At 38.6% G+C, this 20,679-nt stretch overlaps 1 protein-coding gene across 3 annotated transcripts in view; it reads left to right on the plus strand.

The window, feature by feature from the left end:
- Positions 1-20,679, plus strand: part of GNPTAB (N-acetylglucosamine-1-phosphate transferase subunits alpha and beta) — a 73,945-nt gene that overhangs the window by 25,543 nt on the left and 27,723 nt on the right. Inside the window, exons 3-7 of one of the 3 annotated variants that reach the window (XM_021687564.2) lie at positions 6,870-6,989; positions 7,934-7,975; positions 10,266-10,471; positions 16,337-16,401; positions 16,774-16,908. In XM_021687564.2, coding sequence (XP_021543239.1) covers positions 6,870-6,989; positions 7,934-7,975; positions 10,266-10,471; positions 16,337-16,401; positions 16,774-16,908 — 568 coding nt within the window. Of the gene's footprint in view, positions 1-6,869; positions 6,990-7,234; positions 7,270-7,933; positions 7,976-10,265; positions 10,472-16,336; positions 16,402-16,773; positions 16,909-20,679 lie in introns of those variants that run through there. The other 2 variants (XM_021687562.2, XM_021687563.2) reach the window with 2 other exon arrangements.

Raw genomic sequence — 20,679 nt, forward strand, 5'->3', positions numbered from 1 at the left:
AGATATTTTTCCTCCCTTGTAAGACAGGCCTCAGAGTGGAATCAACCTTTTCCCACATCCTCCTTTTCTTCCTGCAGCTAAAATGAACTGCAGTCTCTTTTTTATTTTAATTATTACTTATATTGTTTTATATCATAAAACAGTTTATGTCTGTGGTTGAAAACAGTTCAAATAATACAGAAAAATAAAAAGTAATGCCTCTCTCTGTTCCATTTTGAATTTCCCCGCATCTAGAGGAAGCATTATTAATGAATTTTTGTTTTGGATTCTTCTGGTAATCATCATTCTAACTTTAAAAAATAAATGGAGTTTTCTCCCTTTTATTCATTTTATGCAGTATTTATTGACTCTTTTCCATTGTAAGGGTGCACAGCGAATCATTACAGGGCAAGGAGCAGTAGGTGACCGGAACAAATGTGGGGCAGCTAACAAGGGTGGTTAACCCCACAAAAGTCTAAATGTCAGAGGCCATAACCCAAATCCTCCCTTGATCCTGACTGTCCGTTTCCCCCTGAGGATAGTTCCCACTGAACCAGAAAACCTAATGAAACTACAAGTAACTACAGTTGGTGTCAGTTAGCACACCTTGACAGTTTCCTGAGACTTGTAGACTACATCACCAATTGCTCTGGAGCCCTTGCTCCCCGCTTAGAAGCACTTCCTTGTCCCTCTGTTCACTTTTTATTAGTGCCTATGTGGTTTCTATCAAATAAGCAGTTTTTTAAATTACTATGCTGGGCGCCTGGGTGGCTCAGTCGGTTGAGTGACTGCCTTCGGCTCAGGTCATGATCCCAGGGTCCTGGGGTAGAGTCCCACATCGGGCTCCCTGCTGCGGGGAGCCTGCTTCTTCCTCTCCCACTCCCCCTGCTTGTGTTCCCTCTCTCGCTGTGTCTCTCTCTGTCAAATAAATAAATAAATAAATAAATAAATAAATAAATAAATAAATAAATAAATAAATAATTAAAAAAAATAAATTACTATGCTGATTGGATGTATGCACTCTTATAGTCATGAACATCTTAGGGAGGAAGGGCTAAGGGATTCTTTGATTGACGTAAAGCTTTACTCTTTGCTTTCGTGCCTTATGTGTGAATGACATCCCTGACTTTACTCCTTTAACAAAGAATGAATCTTTGAGTCTTCCTCTGTTTTAGACACTGAGATATAATTTTGTGGTAAAGAATTGTGTAGTCTAGTGGGGAGAATAGCATGTAAGCAAATAATTCGTGAAGTAGGGAAACTCTAAGCTTTTCTCTTAGGATCTCTCTCTCTCTTTTTTTAAGATTGTATTTATTCACTTGAGAGAGAGAGAGCATGAGTGGGGTGGGGGTGGGGGGTAGGGTAGAGGCAGAGGGAGAAGGAGAAGCAGACTCCCCACTGAGTAGGGAGTCTGACACAGGGCTTGATCCCAGGACCCAGAGATCATGACCTGAGCCAAAGGCAGACACTTAACCATTTTTAAGAGATCCCTCTTAGGATCTCTTAAAAACAGTTTTCAAAGACCCTAGCGATCTGCGAAATTAGAACTATTTTTTATGACAATACTAAGGTGTTATTTGTCTTTTTTACTGTGTTGACATTTGCACTGATGGTGTAAAAGCATTGCTGGTAAAACTGCCACATCTTAGCATGAGTCACTGTATTCTTCACTACCCCATATTTGCAGGGGTAAGATAAAAGCTAGTTTCACTTAAAAATGTTCATGATGAAGCAGTAAAAGTTATTAATTTGATCATATCTTGACACTTTGACCACACATCTTTTTAATGTTCTGTGCGCTGAAATGCACGTGACTCTGTGGTGAGTGTCTTGAGGAAAAGCCCTGTGTGATTGAGTTGCAACCTAGACTAGCCCTTCTGTTTCATGGAACACCACTGTCATAACTTGAAAGGACAGATGACAGTATTATTACTCAGACTTGGTCATTTGGCAGATGTTTCTTGACAGGGAACAAAGCAATTCTATGTCTTGAAGGAAAAAAAAGTAATAGTATTTGTTGCCAGTGATAAAATTTGAGCTTTCAGGTGAAAATAAGAATTTGGGAAACCTTGTTTCTATCACTGTGGGCTTAACAGCTTCACAGTATCATAAAGACTTCTCTGTTTAGATCTGTGGCATTGTCCAAAAAATCACATTCGTTAAAACTATATAAGAAAATGAAAGAAATAGGCACCATTTGGCAGATCTACATTTACTCAGTAAGCTATTATTTTCCAGATAACCAATACATTGTTATAGGATCACTGTTACAGATGTTACAGAATCTTGCATGGGTAAAAAAGCCATTCAAAGTGCAAGAAGGACCAGTGGATTTCAGTGGAAAAGCACAGAAAGTTCATTAATGTGGCTTCATATTCCACACTGCAACTAATTTTTAAGCAACTACCAGTTACTTTGGTGTAGGATCAGAGAGGAAAACCCACTATTACCTGAAAAGGCTTTTATTATTTTTTTAAAGATTTTATTTATTTGAGAAAGAGAGAACACGAGCAAGGGGAAGGGGCAGAGGGAGAGGGAGAAGCAGGCTCCCCCTAAGCAGAGAGTCCCACGCAGGGCTTGATCCCAGGACCTTGGGATCGTGACCTGAGCCAAAGGCAGACACTTAACAAACTGAGCTACCCAAGGGGCCCCCTGAAAAGGCTATTAAAATACAACTCTCCTTTCCAGCTAAGTATCTGTATGAGCCTGGGTTTTTGTTATATAGTTCAACCAAAACAACACATGGGAATAGATTGAACACAGAAGATCTGAGGTGCTTGCTCTCTTCTACTAAGTCATTAAAGAGACTGGCAGAAATGTAAATCAGTGCCTCTCTTCTCACTAGATTTTTTTGTTGTTTTGGAAAATATTGTTATTTTCATTTAAAAAGTTATTCATGTTAACGTGTGAAGAGGTTTTTTGTTTTAAAATGAATATTATAATATTTTTAATGTTTTATTTTCAAATATGGCAAATAATAGTTATAACCTATAAACAGAAGCTTTTGGGGGTCCTTAATAATTATTAAGTGTGAAGTGAATAATTATTAAATGTTCTTTGACATAGCAGTTCTCAAAACCTTAGTGTGTAGCAGAATCCCATGGAAGGCTTGAGAAAATGCATTTTCCTCCCACCCTCAGAGTTTCTGAGTCTGGAGGTCTCAGAGGGGCTCACAGAATTTTCATTTCTAACAAGTTAACTGGTGACACTGAAGCTGCTGGTCTTGTGACTACACTTTGAGAACAAGTCATTTACAGATTCTTAATGAAATAAAATTTTTCTACTTTGTTTTCATTATAGCCAGTTATCTTAAGAAAAGCTCAAAATGGATTGTCTTTTTTTAATCAATATTTATCAAGCACCTACTCAACCTACTGTGCCTTATGCTGTGCTTGTGCTGATGGTGCACACTTGCAGAAATCCCTGCCCTGAAGGAGCTTCAAAACTTCAGAAGGAAAAGTAGCTTTAGAAAATCCAGATACGGAGGTCAGCAGTTCTTGTTCTTTCTGAAAAATTCTGTGTATGTGTGTTAAGTATTTCTCCTCCTAATTTTAGATTGCATTAAAATATAGTTTGATTTTTATATAGGGATATTTCAAAATTGCCTAATTTTGATGATGACAAGTAAATGGATCATATATAACATCACATGTTCTGATATTTATATATATATACTTTTTAAAGATTTTATTTATTTATTTGACAGAGAGAGACACAGCGAGAGAGGGAACACAAGCAGGGGGAGTGGGAGAGGGAGAAGCAGGCTTTCCGCCGAGCAGGGAGCCCGATGCGGGGCTTGATCCCAGGACCCTGGGATCGTGACCTGAGCCGAAGGCAGACGCTTAACGACTGAGCCACCCAGGCGCCCCTGTTCTGATATATTTTAAAATACCATAATATTTGTAGGAAGTTTTCATTATTTTGCTAGTTTCTCTGCAAGTCTTTTTAATGTTATTTGAAATGTTGTTTAAAACAAAGTTCTATATGTCATTAAGAAGTGAATATGTAAATTATCTACTGCTACTAATTGTGAGGCATTAAGTCAGTCGGGGGACTAGTCATCTCTAAAATGTAGGTATTAGATTAATTAAGTGTAAAATCTCTTCCAACTCTTTGGATCTAAGATATCATTTAAGTTTTCTTACCTGTTTTATAGAATGTAGAAACAAGGGACTACATTCACAGTGTCCTTTATATGTCATAGTGCCTGTATATTTACTTAAACTAAACTGATTAAAGTAAAAGCTGTATTACTGTCACATGGCTTTGGTTCTGAGTCATAGGTAACTTATTTAGTCTTCAGCTCTAAGATAAAGGCTTTCTTCTCATCTGGAAACTAAGATATAGTGGTCTCGTGGTTAGAAAGAAAGACTCAGACTCACTGTGGCCATGTCTAATAGTAGAAAAACAACTGACTCACTGACCTGGGGCAGATCACACGATCTCCTTAGTTTGTTAGTTTAACACCAGAGAATTAAATTGATCATATAATACAACCTTATCAGAAGAGCCAGTACATAAATCCATTATATACTTAATGTTTTCCCCAATTGAACATGTATGGATATCTCCTCACTCTGTTAAAAATTTTCTAATAGCAGGTAATAACTTGTACAGAATAGCTTTGGAATGTGCAATTCTTCTTCTTTTTTTTTAATCTTAAAAAAAATAACTTAAAAAATATGTCACCAAAGCAGTTTTTTCAAATTAATTTTTGGTCTGAACTATTGGGAATGAGATGACCTTGGATAATTTAGGTGTGGGCAACGCAAGACATTTCTTTTTAATGGAAAAGACTGCTATATATGTTGAGGGAATGAACTTAGAGTTAATTTAGCCAAAAAGTATATGTTAAACCCCACTCATGTACCAGGCCCTATTCCTAGGCATCTTGTGATGACCAAGAGGAACTCATTGACCTCATAGAGAGTTGGCATTTTAGCGGGGGGAAGCTATTTTTTAAATCTTTTTTAACTTAAGTATGTGAACTGCAACCTGTATATAAATCATTAGTTCTTAGTGTGGATTTCTGGACCAGCAGCATTGCCATACCTGGGAACTTGTTAGAAATGCAAGTTCTGGGGCCCCACTCCAGACCTAGTGAATCAGAAACTCTGGGGATAGAGCCCAGCAATCTGTTCTACAAGACCTAAGGTGATTCTGATGCATGCTAATGTTTGAGAACCATTGGTATAATAAATGCATAAAGGACCTAACTGAGGAAGCTTTCGCATACTGTTTTGGTGATGAGAGAGAACCTGAAGATGTAGGAAAGAGGGGAAGTCATTAATGCGGCAGGGCACAGAATGTATGGTACCACATCTGCCCTAGATAGTCCATCTAGTGGAAGACAGGCATGCATAAAAACTAGTATAACATAGTGTGCTAAGGATTCCTTAGAGTACAGAGTACAATAGAAGCTGCATGGTAAGCAGTACATTCTCTTTGTGGGAGGTGAGGGGAGAGGGCGATTGGGGAAGGAGGAAGTGGTTCAACAAAGCATGTAAAAAAGGATATTTTAGGCAGAGGGAGAGGCATGTTCAAAGGCACAAAAGCTTGCAAGTCTTACTCCGTTGGGGTAAGCGACTAGAGTGTCTAGAGCACAAGGTGCAGATTATGACACGGTTTAGATGTTATTCTGCAGACAATAGTGAACATCGTCAGGAGGGTTGGTAGATGTTCAGCTTTCACATATGTCTTGAGTATTAGGTGATTCCTCATTTTTCCCATGAAGCTCTGGGTCCCTGGTTCCTCTCTGACCTTCATCTTCTCTTATGCTCTTCCCTTTTCCCCCCCTTGTCTCTGCCACACTGGCCTTTAGCTCCTTGACCATTGCCAGTTAGGTGTCTGCTTCAGAGCATTTGCACGTGGTATTCCCATTCTCTGAACCATTCTTCCCCCAGTTACCCACATTGCTTGCTTCCTCAGTTCCTTCACATCTTTGCTGAAATGCCACTTGCCTTTGAGTCATGATGAACTCCTGTATCATAGGTCCGAAGTAGACCTGAAAGATGGGGGGGATTTTGGTTAAGTTGGTAAAAGAAAGGGGAAGAGAGCTTTCAGCAGGGGTAAAACCTGAACAAAACACTAACACGAGACTTAGGTGAGATACGAATTAGATGCCTGCCTGACTTTTTTGAGGAAAAGATAATAAGGAAAAAATCAAGCAGTTTCAGGAAGGTCTGTTCTAGTGTTTCATATATATCATTGACTCATTTAACAAATATTGAGCTTCTGTGTGCTGGGCACTATTCTAATTGGTTGGATACCTTAGGGAACAAAACAGGAAAGCTTCCTGCCTTCTTGGAGCTTATATTCTGGGGGAGGGACACATCCAGTTACCAATGTAGGTAACGTGTTAATTATTTAATATGTTAGAAGGTGGTAAGTGCTATGAAGACAAGAAAAAGCAGGGCAGGGGAAGGAGGTTTGGGAGGGGCTGGACTTGGGGCAGCAGGGAATAAGGAAGGCTGCAGCATTAAATAGGGCTGGGTCTTCATTAGGAACTGTTGGATAACTCCTTTTTGGTAATTTTGCTTAGCGTCTAATTTCTTTTCTATGTTTGGCTACATTTGCATCACAGCACCCTTGTTTGCTAAACTGAGCATGTAGGAGTGTAAACTGAGCTTCCGAGACCTCCTGACAGTCTTAAAGTGGAGTGATGCAGAACTGCATAAAGATCTGCGTGCATCTTGCAGAGAAAGTTCTCAACAAATAGTCTCCCAGCACCAGTTTGAAAACATGCAATTCTGTGATATGGTTGGCTGGTTGGATTACCTTTTCATTGATTTTTTTTTTCATAACCTTTGAATTTAAGCCCTGTTATACTCTTATTCCCAAATGTATTGGAAAAATTCATGTAAGCTGGAAGACCTGTGGGTTTGCCCTAGGCTCTGTCTGCCCATGCCAATTGACGTGGTTTATACCTGGGTGAATGGCACAGATCTTGAACTACTGAAGGAACTACAGCAAGTCAGAGAACAGATGGAGGAGGAGCAGAAAGCAATGAGGTAAAACTGATTCTTTAAAAACAAAACACACACAGTTCTATGAGTACAAGTAACAGTGCATTTCAGAAGGGAATTTTAGTGACCACTTTAGTGACTCTTGGCCTTACTTCGTAAGATGGCCATTTTATGACTGTGCCACTCTAGTGATGCCTTGTTCTCCGAGGGCCCCAAACGGAAAGGAGCCTCCCGAGAAAGCCCTAGACTTCCTGCTTACTCAGGCTGAGTCCCAGGTGTGATATCTTCATGAAATAAGATGTTTGTTTTTCAACGTAGCTTCATGGTAAGACCCGTTATTCCCTTGAAAAACAAAACAGGCCTACAGAATTAACTTTTTTCCATTTGATAAAGTCAAAGTATATTCCTTTTATCCTTTTTAATATCAAATCATACAATATGGAATTAGAAACTTTGCTAATTTTTTATATACGGAATTTTGATCATTTTATTTCTTTTATCTGAGAAAGGTACAATGCCCTTGAATGGAGAGCCTTTAGAGCTATGATTCCTTAGCAGTTTTTGTTGAGAATTTCTCCATTCATTTCTTTGTAAATGTTAATGGGTGCTCCCCAGTTGCAGGTCATTGACCAAATTATACTGCAACAAATTGTCTCTTTCTCTTTGTGTTAGAGAATATTATACCTTCCCAGTGCATGAAAATGACTTTGGCAGCCTGGTACCATGTTTTACTAGTAAAATGTAAACACTTAAATTTTAAGCTTTTTTGATTACTGTGGGAGGTATGTGATGATAATAACTTGAGCATATTTCATTGAAACTTAAAATTTATTACGCACCTTAAATGTTGTAAGCATTATATTTCCTAACCTACTGGTTAGTTCCAGGGGGAGTAACCAAGAAAATCAATGTTGTCAGTTACCTCTTGTTCACATTTAGGACTAGTACTAGCCCATGCATATGTAATGAAATATATTTGCTTTCATTAGAGAAATCCTTGGGAAGAACACAACAGAACCAACTAAGAAGAGGTAAGTGTTTTGATTCTCAGGAATAGAAGTTGAAGTATTGAAGTGAAACTTCCGGGTTCTCACCTGTTTTTGTTGGATACACAGTATTTTGTATTTATTGTTCCTCTTCAGTCCCTCATCTGCTAGTTTTTGACCCCCAAATTAAGTGCCTCCATTAGATGGAAGATCTTGCAGTGCCAAAGGCATAGTTGATTGAGAACTCTTATTCAGGTTGTACCTAACCAAAGCTTTATCGTTTCCGGATGGGTTAGGTTTCTGGATGGTAAGGTTTTCTTCTCTGTTGTTTTCATTAATCTGTCTTAGTGTTCTGTTCTCTTGGTCCACTTAAAGTATGACTTATACCCAGTGTTTTCATTTCTAGAATTTATATCCATCATTCAATTGTGTATTCATAATATATTTCCTTTAAAAAGCTGTCCTAGTTCTGTCTTATATTTAAGGACGTGGGAAGAGGATTTAGCCCAATGCCAAGAATCAGATGTGCCTATCATGATTTAAATCATAACTGACTCTGATAGGCCCTTAAAACAAGACTGCCTCACTGTCCAGCGGAAGTCTCTGTTAACTGCACTCCCCCACTTAACCTTTTAGACTTAAAAGAGTTATTTTGGGGCGCCTGGGTGGCTCAGTCATTAGGCGTCTGCCTTCGGCTCAGGTCATGATCCCAGGGTCCTGGGATCGAGCCCCGCATCGGGCTCCCTGCTCAGCGGGAAGCCTGCTTCTCCCTCTTCCACTCCCCCTGCTTGTGTTCCCTCTCTTGCTGTGTCTCTGTCAAATAAATAAAATAAATAAAATCTTAAAAAAAAAAAAGAGTTATTTTATAGAAATGATCCTGAGGAATTTTGAGGTCTAGAAGTGCCCTCTGAATCATTTCTTTGTTATATATATTTATTTATAAATATACTACTGTAATACTACTGTTAATACTTTTCAATACTAATATATACTACTGTTAATAACACTGTTAATATTTTTAATTTTTTAAATACTGTTATTTTTAAGTAACAAATTTTTTAATTATTCAAAGTAATACTGCCACATTACAGAAGGATTGAAAGGACCTTGAAAAGAACAGGCTCACATAATTCTATGGTCCTCATTCAACAACTGTGATCATTTTATTATTCCCTTTTCATACATGTATTTATAGTTGTAATTTATAATCTTTTTTGTAATTTATAATCTATGTACAATTTTGTCTCCTTTTCAAATTTTATATGATCTGTACATCTATGTTGATAAATTACCTTCATGCTTCTTCTCAGTTTTAATAGTTGTATAATATTCCATAAAGTAACTGTACTATAATTTACTAAATGTTGGGCACTTCTGTATTTTCACTGTTGTAAATATTTTGTGATCTTATATTTGGGTTTGTCGCCTTTTCTGTTTGTGGGTTTGTTTTTCCTGTTTTGTTTCTCTTCTCCTACTTGGATTAGATTCCTGGAAGTAAACTACCGAGGAAGAAGCATATGTATAAGTTTTTATGGGTCTAAATAAGGACACATGCATTTGCTATAAAATTGCTTCTCCAGAGAGGAAATGGGGAATACCCACCTGCAGTGTTCAAGAGGAATAGGTGTACTGTGCTTGCACTAACATTGAGTCCATTTTTTGAGGGATGCTAATTTAGTAAACAAAATGTGATACCTCATTTTCTCTGGCATTTCTTTAAATATTAGTAAGGTGGAACAATTTTATATATTAACTAGTTGTAGCTCCCACTTTGTGAATTCTCCAGCTGTGTTTTGTCCATTGTTTATTTAGGTAATTTGTTTATTCTAGGTATTCCTTATGTTTAGATAGAAATATCTCATACATTCATCTTAGAACATTGTCACATTTGCTTTTATTTACATTGGTGTAGTGTCTCTCCAGTGTATTTAATTGTGAATTGGTAAGTTGTATCTGGTAGGCTGACTAAATTCTGTAAACAGAATTTATCTACTTCCTAATCTGCCTAATGGTAGACTTCACTGGAATTATGAAAAAATCTTTAAAATGGTAGTAATGAAATGCTTAATTTCTTGTGCACCTTTGAGTTAGTAAATTTTGGTGGCAATCATATTAATAGGAGTTTGAAAGCGCTTTCTTTAGAAGCTGTACTTGTTTAAAATAATTTTATATCATACTTGCTATCTTTTTATATTCTTGAGATAAGATTCCTTTATTAAATATGATTTTTATAGGATATAGAAAAATATCTAGAAAATTTAGTAGTACCAACGAGCTTTTCAATGTTGATTAATTTTTCAAGAATGTTTTTGAGCATGTTGGTGTCTGTTTCCAGTGAGAAGCAGTTGGAGTGTTTGCTGACACACTGCATCAAGGTGCCAATGCTCATCCTGGACCCAGCCCTGCCAGCCAACATCACACTGAAGGATCTGCCATCTCTTTATCCATCTTTTCATTCTGCCAGTGACATATTCAATGTTGCAAAACCAAAAAACCCTTCCACTAATGTCTCAGTTGTTGTTTTCGACAGTGCTAAGAATGGTAAGATCTCCTTATGGGTATTTTAAAATCATGTCATCATTGGCTTTTTGAGTAACAAAATTCTGAATGGAACAGACATGATTCTGTTTTAAAGAAGTACCTGATAAACTAAAAACATAAAAACAGAAGCAAAAGAGCTGCCACTGTATTTCAGCCCTAACTTCAGAAAGGGATTGCATATATCTTACTCCGTGTAATACACTCGCCTTTCTGTGCTGTGGTTAGGACCTTAAATTTGATACTTCATTTACCTTATTCTCTTGGCTCTGAGTTATTGTGGAGGCTTACTACTATTATTATTTTTTACCATATAACTCTTCAGCAAGGTTATTTTCTACAGTTTGAACACAACATACCTGGAACATTCTTACTTTCCATTCTGAATTATCTGATTATACAGTTGATTTGGTCAGATAATAGAATTGAAATTGTAATTTCTGGCATAGAATAATGCGCACATCTAGAGATCCCATCCTCCCACTTGGCCACTGAGCTGGTGAGCCCTATGCCTGTGTCTCTTCTGGCCTGTTGTCTCTCATGCTTCCTCTGCACTGAGCCTCTCTCCTTGGAGGCTACATGTGTTTCACTTGTGTAAAATGAAAACTGTCATGTTCCCTTTACAGCATTGAGTCCTGTTCTCAAGTTCCCATTCTTTTAGTGTCATACCTCCCAGCTTAAATCTTTGGAAATATCTTTGATGTGTTCTTACTTTTTACATCCATCCCTAATAGATTAACCTCACCCTATTACTTGCTTTTGTTTTTCGCAAATGATTCTCCGCTTTCTTACTCATCTCACTTCCTCTGCACGAGACTGAATTCCTTCACACAGGCTCCGGTGATAGCTGCCTAGCTCCTCTACCTGTAAAGTTCCTCTCCGATCTGTCCGGCACACAATCTGAATAAATCAGAAAGTTCTGATTTTATTTGCTTGCTTCCTTTTTGAAGACAATAATACAGTAGTATGTATTTGTTATATACATCTTTGTTACAAATTCCCCTTCCTGGTGTTCAGGACCCAGCCCTGATTCTGCCCTTTGTTTCCCCTGCCCTCCTGCCCTCCTCGAGGCTGCCAGTTTCTTCACACATGTGGTGCTGCTGTCCTGGTCCTCTTCCTCTCCCAGCCTGCCTCCCGTTCTTTTCAGCCCCACCTCTGTCTCCATGAAGATCCTGGACCGTACATTCACAGTGATTCTAATTCTTCTTACTTTTCTGTATCCCTGTAACCTGTACTTGTAACCTCACTCACAACTTAGTTTTTTGGGGGTTTTTTGTTCTGTTTTTAAAGATTTATTTATTTTTTAGAGGGGGCGGGCAGAGAGAGAGAGGGAATCCAAGCAGACTTCATGCTGAGTGCAGAGCCCAATGTGGGGCTTGATCTCATGAGCCTGAGATCATGACCTGAGCCAAAACCAAGAGTCGGATGCTTAACTGACTATACCAGCCAGGCGCCCCAGAACTTAGTTTTTGATTACGTAGTAGTTTATGGTGTCTTCATCTAATTTCTTAATCCAGCAGAGACCTTATCACTCACCAGTTTGTGTCCTTCACAGTGTCTAACATCGTGCTGTCTTCTTGGCACTTAGTAAGTTATTTGTAATTTGAAAGAAAATTGTAACCTAAGTATGGATATCGCTGCCTTTACACTATAGATTTGTTTCTGAATTATTTTGTATAAATAACATTTTTGTATTTAAGTTATACTTTATACAGGAAAATATAATCTTTGACAGATTATAACAAATTATCTTGATTTCTTGTTTCCCTAAATCTAGCTTTTTTTTTTTTTAAACTGTCAATAAAGTGTATTTTTTTTAAAGTGAATATTATTTATTTGAAATAAATACAGACATCTTGAGATCTTTGGTCTTTACAATGTGTAGTTTGTATACTGAGCATCTGGTTTTGTGGAAAGATGTATTCTTCCTCTACAGTTTGCAGACTTGTATGTGAGCGTTGAGCACTTATGGTAATGGTCTGTTACCTCATGGTGTGTCAGTACTAAGCATTTCACCTCTTTCATTTGATGCCTGTCCTCTTAAGGATTATTGTAAAATTGTGTTCTTGTGAGGTGTCATTTCCCATTATATTCTTTTATTGGATGGTAATTATTACATAGAATGCCATCTTTTTTGTTTTGTAGAATCTATTTTTCTTTTTTTTTTTTGACTAAGTATGTAGTATACAGTGGCTAACTGAACATAACAAAAAAAAAAAAAGAAAAAACTATCCTTTATCAGATGGGTGGTTTGCAAGTATTTTGTCCCGTTCTGTAAGTTGCCTTTTCACCCTGTCGATGATTCCTTGGCCAAGTAGGTTTGTTTTTTAAATTAGTTTTAAGGTACTCTGATGATGTTTTCCCCGGAGAGAAAAAGGAATGACATTAAGAATTATAACTCGGTTATAACATCTATGGAGAGAATCTTGAATTTTTCCTCTGCTAATTTTATAACATAGTAAAGACTTAAGAAGTTGTAAGTTTTGATATGAATAAAATTTGTATTAAACTATAGTCTTCTAAACACTGTTTTTGAATTCCCACTTGGGTTTCTATTTGCACTACTTATTCACAGAGCCACTGCTCTGTGTTGGATGTTGTTCCAGGTAACAGGGAAACAGCAGAGAACAAAAAAGACACATCCCTGCCTTCACAGAGCTTACATTTCTAGTGGGGCACAGACTCACTCTTTATTCTCCTCAATTATCTAGATCAGGGATTGCCAAATTCTTTCTTAAAGGACCAGATAATAAATATTTTAGGTTTTGTGGCCCAATAGGCAACATGGAGGATATTATGTAGGTATTTTATATAAGTATTTAATATTTAGCCATTTTAAAATTGTTCAAAATTGTTCTTAGCTTGGGGCCATACTAAAACAGGCAGTGGCTAAATTTTGGCCATAGAATGCCAACCCCTGATCTAGATAAAAAATTTGTATCCACATTTTATGTTCCATTTATCTCATTTAACTTCTTTCAAGTTCATCATCAAGAGCTGTTGACTTTTTTCTCTTTGTGAGATGTGTCGTTTCTCCCCCTCCAGTGCTCCGCCACTGCACTTGTCATCTAGGTTCTCTTGAGTAGACGGGACTTCAGCAGTCGCACAGTCCAGCCCTGCAGCCTGGGCCTGGATTTCTCAGCAAGGTGGTTTTTCCAGTCAAGCTTATCCCCTTTGATCTATAGGAAATGAATGTTCTCCTGTGATAATTCATTTTATCTCTGGACTACATTGACCTTTACAAGGAATTATGAAGTGCTTCCTTACAGCTTTCTCACACTGGTTAAATTTGTACCCACTGGGATCTTCCAGAACTAATGTAATATAATCTTTTTCCCATGTGATGTGACATTTCTTTTCATTCCTGTTCTTTTAGCTGTCTCTTAGGGGCTTGTCTGTGTCCTAGATTGTTCTTCTCAGAATGAGCTTTGGTTTCTGTTGCTTTTATTTATTTTTTACTTTTAAAGATTTATTTTAGAGAAAGAGAGTGAGCACGGGGGACGGGCAGAGGGGGAGAGAGAGAGAGTCTCAAGCAGATTCCTCACCGAGCAAGGAGCCTGATGCGGGGCTCCATGTCATGACCCTGAGATCACAACCTGAACCAAAACCAAGAGTCAGATGCTCAACCGACTGCACCACCCAGGCACCCCATGGTTTCTGTTACTTTTAAAGTGTGTCAGCTAGAGTAGAATATTTTTTTCAGGTGGTTCATTTGCAAAGAGAATGGGACTATTCATTATTTGTTGAGTGTATACTATGTGCCAGGTACTGTTCTCAGTGCTGAAGGTGCAGCAGTGAAGAGATGGACAAAAATCTTTGCCCTCATAGAGTTTACATCTTGGCAGAGGGAGACACAATAAATACAGCATACACGTAAATTATATAGTTTGTAGAAGACAAGTGGTGTAGAGAAAAATTGAGCAGGGGAAATTGGGTGATAAAGGCAGACTCACCAAGAAGGTGACTTCTGAGTGAAAATTTCAAGGTGAGAGGGCCAACAACATGAATATATGGGCAAGGAGTGATTCAGTTAAGTGGACTAGCCAGTGCAAAGACCCTGAGGCAGGAGTGTATCTGGCATATTTGAAGAAGAGCAGGGAGGCCAGTGTGGTTGGAATAGAGTGAACAAGGGAGAGGGGCAAGAGATGAGCCTAGAGAAGTAATGGGGTAACGGATGGGGTTAGCCCTGGCAGCCATGACAGGGACTTTGGCTTTAACTCAGAATGCGATGAGCAGGGGCGCCTGGGTGGCTCAGTCGGTTAAGCGTCTGCCTTTGGCTCAGGTCATGATCCCCACGTTGGGATTGAGCCCCACGTTGGGCTCCCTGCTCAGCAGAGAGTCTGCTTCTCTCTCCCCCTTGGCTGCTCCCCCTGCTTGTGCGCCCTGGACTAAAATTCCTAAGTCTTTTTAAAGAAACTTTATATACGGATGTCTGGTTGGCTCAGTTGGTAGAGCATTCAAGTCTTGATCTGAAGTTGTGAGTTCAAGCCCCATGATGGGCAAGGAGACCTACTTAAAGAAAAAAAAAAGAATACATGCTAATACTCAAATACTTCTTAATTTATGCTTGCATAGTTGGTTTTTGGTGCCAAGTTAAAGGTCTTGGTGTGTAGATTTCATTTTGCTAGGTTTGACTTGTTGCTCCAAATAGTAAGAACTTTGGGGAATCCCTAGTATGTTTTATTCAGGATAATCACTTCTCTGTCTGCTTCATGTAAATCCACACGTTCTGCAAGCATGCCTTCTGTGTCTTCCAAAACCTTGATGGATTATTGAACAAGACCGAAACTACAGCAAACCTCTAAAACCTCTCTTTAGGTTGATGGTAGCTTTATAATTTCATTCTTTAGTCAGAATTGGTTATACTCCACCAAACTTGAGATCTAGGCTAAGTCTCTGTTATATCCATAAAGATGACATGAGATGTCATTAGTTACCTTTGCTAAGATTATGTACAAATAGCTACACCACATCTATTAGAATTCTCTGATCTACCAGTGTAGAAACTCCCATGTCAATGGGGAGAGAGAGAGAGAGAGGTGCATATCTGATAAATTTATTCATAATGAACTCCTACTCTTAGTGCTCAGTGCTTCCTTTAAAGATTAACAATATACCGCAAAGGCTTTCATTTTTTTCATTGCTCACCAATTCTGTTTTTATGTTCATCTGAGACTCTTGCCCAGAGCCAACAGCTATCTTGGCCAAGCTGGACCTTGCTTTCTATGCCCATTTTGCAGATTACAGTCTTCTGACCTCTCTCCTGTTTTCCAAGATCCTGGGATCCCCAAATGTCAGGATCAAGTTGCTGATTTCATTTGTCCCCCTTACTTTAGAACTCTCTCCCAGTTGGGCTGTGTCATCCCCCCTCTCCATCTCTAACTTAATCTGCTCTATTCAGCCTTACCTGATGAATTTTAGGAATTCACTGTGACCCTTGGGGAACCCTAGGATCTACAGTGGCTCCGTGTTGTAATCTAGATGCCATTGGCCTGTCAAGGGCTCCCTTCTGGTTACCCTTCTTGTACCTACCACTCCCAAATGTTTTACTCTAGCCAAACATTTTTTTTTTTAATATGTTGATGTTTGCTCCAACATCTGTGATTCTGTCAGTCTGTCATTTTCATGTTTCTGCTGCCTGTATGAATCTTTCCTTCAGTACTGCAAAATTTAACATGTAATTGTACACTGGAATTACATCATTCCCCTTTTGTTGGATGGGTTAAATTTGTCTCCCCCAACTACCTGTTTTTGAGACCATGTATTATACTGCTATAACAGCTTTCAAAATGCTTTGTAGTGTTTTGGCAGATATCATAGGTAAGTATTCATTAAAAACATGCTTTTTTATTGTATTCTTTATTGTAGTTGAAGATGCCCAGAGTGGAATGTTTAAAGGAAACAGCAAACAGACAGTTTGGAGGGGCTATTTGGTATGTTATTTTAAATTAATTATGTCTATGCAGTAGACTAGAATAAAAAGCTGTTTTACCTTGAGAGGCTTTTTTTTTTTTTAATTTTATTTTATTATGTTATGTTAGTCACCATACATCATTAGTTTTTGATGTGGTGATCCATGATTCATTGTTTTTGTGTAACACCCAGTGCTCCATGCAGTACGTGCCCTCTTTAATACCCATCACCGGTTGAGAGGCTTTTTAATGTATACTTTTTCACTAAGCCTAGCTTACAGGTATTAATGAATGCTGATTTAAGTAATCTTAACATTCTGATTTTGAAGCTGTAAGTTTTCACCAGCCTTATGATGTGGAAAGTGAGTTGTGTTTTTCCCTCTCTTATTTTAGACCACAGATAAAGAAGTCCCTGGGTTAGTGCTAATGCAAGATCTGGCTTTCCTGAGTGGATTTCCACTGACATTCAAGGAAACAAATCAACTAAAAACAAAATTGCCAGAAAATCTTTCTTCTAAAATAAAACTGGTAAGAGCATAGGAAACAGAGCAATGAGTATAGCACATTTTCATTTAATGCATGACTCTTCTCTTGTGATCCATTTCATTATAGTAGAGCTGACAGTCATAAGCAAGAGGGTCTCTGTTCCGCCACAGTATTGTCATGAAGATGGCTCTTTCTTTACAGAAGATTCTTACTCTTTACTTTTTTTTTTTTTTAAGATTTTATTTATTTATTTGACAGACACAGCGAGAGAGGGAACACAAGCAGGGGGAGTGGGAGAGGGAGAAGCAGGCTTCCCTATGAGCAGGGAGCCTGATGCAGGGATGTGGGGCTTGATCCCAGGACCCTGGGATCCTGACCAGAGCCGAAGGCAGGCGCTTAACGACTGAGCCACCCAGGCGCCCCTTACTCTTTACTTTTTATTTGGGCAAAAATTTAAGAGTCTTATTTGGTTTGCTAGTTTCCCAGACAGAAACATGATTCATTTGTTTAACAAATGAGCTCCTACTGTGTGTCAGGTGCTGTTATACCTGCTGAGAATATAGCAGTGGACAAAAACAGACAAAAGCCCTGAATGGAACTTACAGTGGAAGGAAACGGAAGCACAGGAGGGAGTGGGGGAAGTCATACATAAGTAAACACTTGGACTGCAACCTGCCTATTTATTAAAAGCCTTCACTCATAAAGGGAGTATGCTTCAGATATTTGCAGTGGTTGATAATGTGAAACCTTTATTCATAAATAGCTAATTGAGCCACTAATGTATTTGGGGATTTATACCTATTAACTCTTCACGCTTTGATGCCATTTGTTAGAGTTGACTTTGGAGGCTGCCCTGAGACATGCCTTTTCCTTAACATTTATTGTTTTCAGACCCACTTGCCCTATTGTATGGGTGTTCTTTCCTTTTGAGCTTATGTCAAGATACCTGTGGTTCGGGCGCCTGGGTGGCTCAGTTGGTTAAGCGACTGCCTTCGGCTCAGGTCATGATCCTGGAGTCCCGGGATCGAGTCCCACATCGGGCTCCCTGCTCGGCAGGGAGCCTGCTTCTCCCTCTGACCCTCCCCCCTCTCATGTGCTCTCTGTCTCTCTCATTCTCTCTGTCTCAAATAAATAAATAAAATCTTAAAAAAAAAAAAAAAAGATACCTGTGGTTCTATCAAACATTCCAGGTTGTAAAACGTGAATACTTTTCTCTTAGAACAGAAGGCATAAAGTTCTGGGCTCAGAATTTTTTAGGGTCTGGTTTTCTTGATTTTACAAGGAAATGTTCTTTAAATTCTGCCACAGTGTTCAGGTTCCTGACTCTTCCTTCTGTTCGTGTCATTTAACAATTTGGAGGTGAGAGGATGGAGATGGGTAGGCAGTGATGGGGAAGAGCAGTGTTTGTGGAGTTCTTATTTAGTTGCTCTCTTGACCATGTTTTTTAATACCCTGCCCCACCCCCAACATTCCCTTTAACTTGTTTCTTTCCGTAAATATTTCACTGTTTTAAGATACACTATGTGACCATTGTAAGTGTGATGGTAATATGAATGACATTTTTTTCATATTTTCCTTAAGTTTTTTTTATGGTACTTGGAAATCTAGTAGTTTACAGCTAGATTGGGGTTGAATTATTTCTTATCTTCAGTTATTTAAAAATAGATACTGTATTCCTCCTTCCTCTAAGGAAGAGGAATTGAAAAAATTTGACATATAACACTGTAAATTTAAGGTGTACAACATGCTACTTTAAATACATTTATGTATTGTAATATGATTGCCATTGTAGCAGTATTTATCACATTACAAAATTATAGTACAGTATTATCTATATTCATTATACGGTGCATTAGATCCCTCTGGCTTACTTAGTACTCATTGCAAAGTTTGTGTTTTTAAAACGTCAGTCTTATTCCCCAAACCCTATCCCCATGGTAAATACCATTTTACTTTTATGTTTTTTATGATTTTGACTTCTTTGGATTCCACTTGTGATATACAGTATTTGTCTTTCTGTGTCTGACTTTTCTCACTTAGTGTGATGTGCTAAGCCTAAGATCCATCTATGTTGTAGCAAATGATAGGATGTCCTTTCTCATGTCTGAATAATATTCCATTGTATATATATACTACATCTTTTTTATCTGTTTATCTGTTGATGGGCATTTAGGTTGTTACCATATCTTGGCTATTGGGAATAATGCTGTAGTAAACATGGGAGTGCAGATATTGCTTCGAAATCCTGTTTTCATTTCCTTTTGGTATATACCCAAAAGTGGAGTTGCTGGATTGTATGATAGATTTATGTATAATTTTTTGAGGAGCCTCTATATTATTTTCTGTAGTGGTTGGACCAATTTATATCCCCACCAGTATTGTACAAGGGTTCCATTTTCTCCACAGCCAATGTTTATTTAGCTTCTTGGCTTCCAAGTTGTTGGTTCTAGAATTATGGACATGTGTATCTGTACTTTGTTACCTGAAATTCCTTATGCAGAAAATTTTTTTTTTTTAAAGATTTTATTTATTTGACAGAGAGAGCACAAGCAGACGGAGAGAGAGGGAGAAGCAGGTTCCCTGCTGAGCAAGGAGCCTGATGTGGGACTCGATCCCAGGACCCTGGGATCATGACCTGGGCCGAAGGCAGCTGCTTAACCGACTGAGCCACCCAGGTGTCCCAGAAAATTTTTTTTTTAAGATTTTTATTTATTTATTTGTCAGAGAGAGAGCACACACACAAGCAGGGGGAGCAGCAGAGGGAGAAGGAGAAGCAGACTCCCCGCTGAGCAGGGAGCTTAATGTGGGACTTGATCCCAGGACCCGGGGATCATGACCCGAGCCGAAGGCAGCCGCTTAAGTGACTGAGCCACTCAGGCGTCCCAAGAATGACATTCTTGAATCTATTTATATGATTCCAACTATAATATGTTTTTAAAGGAAAGAAGGTTCGTGACACATCTCCATTCTCCAGTCAGGTTTCACTGCTCTTTGCCTGCTGCAGCTGCTCACCGGTGCTGATTGCTTTTGGTGTGTGTGTTGGTGGACGGGTGTGTGCTGCCAAAGAATGCCAATCCAAGTAGTGATTGACCCTTCAGCAAACTATTTTTGGGTGGTATAGAGTGTGGTGTATGCAGGTAGAGGTAGGGTGGGATAATAACTTGATTTGGTCAAGTAGTACCCACAGGCTCTGTGCACGATGATACCCCCTTCTACCGTTATTCACCCGGCTGGAGATTTATTTGGATTCCCAGGCTTGTTTTTGTGGAGGCTAGCACCTCCTCAGAGGGTCAAGTTAATTATCCATAACTTTCATTGCACGTCATTTTCATGATGCCAACACCTACAATCAACTTCAGGGATTAGAACTTCTGGTTTTTGGAGGTTAGAGAGAAAATGAGAAAGGGGAAGAGAAGGGAAGTGTATCAGCATTTGAAGCTAATTCTTAAGTGACTTTCTGTAGGTTCCTCTTCCTGGCTTTATTATGAATACCTTGAGAATGAAGTTTCCTGTCACTGGATTCCCAGTCCATTTAGAGTGTGAGCTTTTAGTAAATGTCTGTTGTGTAATTTATGTGTAATTTTTTGAGGAGCCTCTATATTATTTTCTATAGTGGTTGGACCAATTTATATCCCCACCAGTATTGTACAAGGGTTCCATTTTCTGTGCTAAGGGACTGTGCTAAGGATCACTGAGTGAATAAAGCATTTAAATAATTTTGGGGCATGATCACTTCCAAGTAAGTGTTTATACAAAGTGTTGTAAGAACACCTGGGCTTTAGGTGCACTGGCACAAGGAAGGCTTTGCAGAAT

Source organism: Neomonachus schauinslandi, chromosome 5, assembly GCF_002201575.2.
Source record: "Neomonachus schauinslandi chromosome 5, ASM220157v2, whole genome shotgun sequence".
Taxonomy (NCBI): domain Eukaryota; kingdom Metazoa; phylum Chordata; class Mammalia; order Carnivora; family Phocidae; genus Neomonachus; species Neomonachus schauinslandi.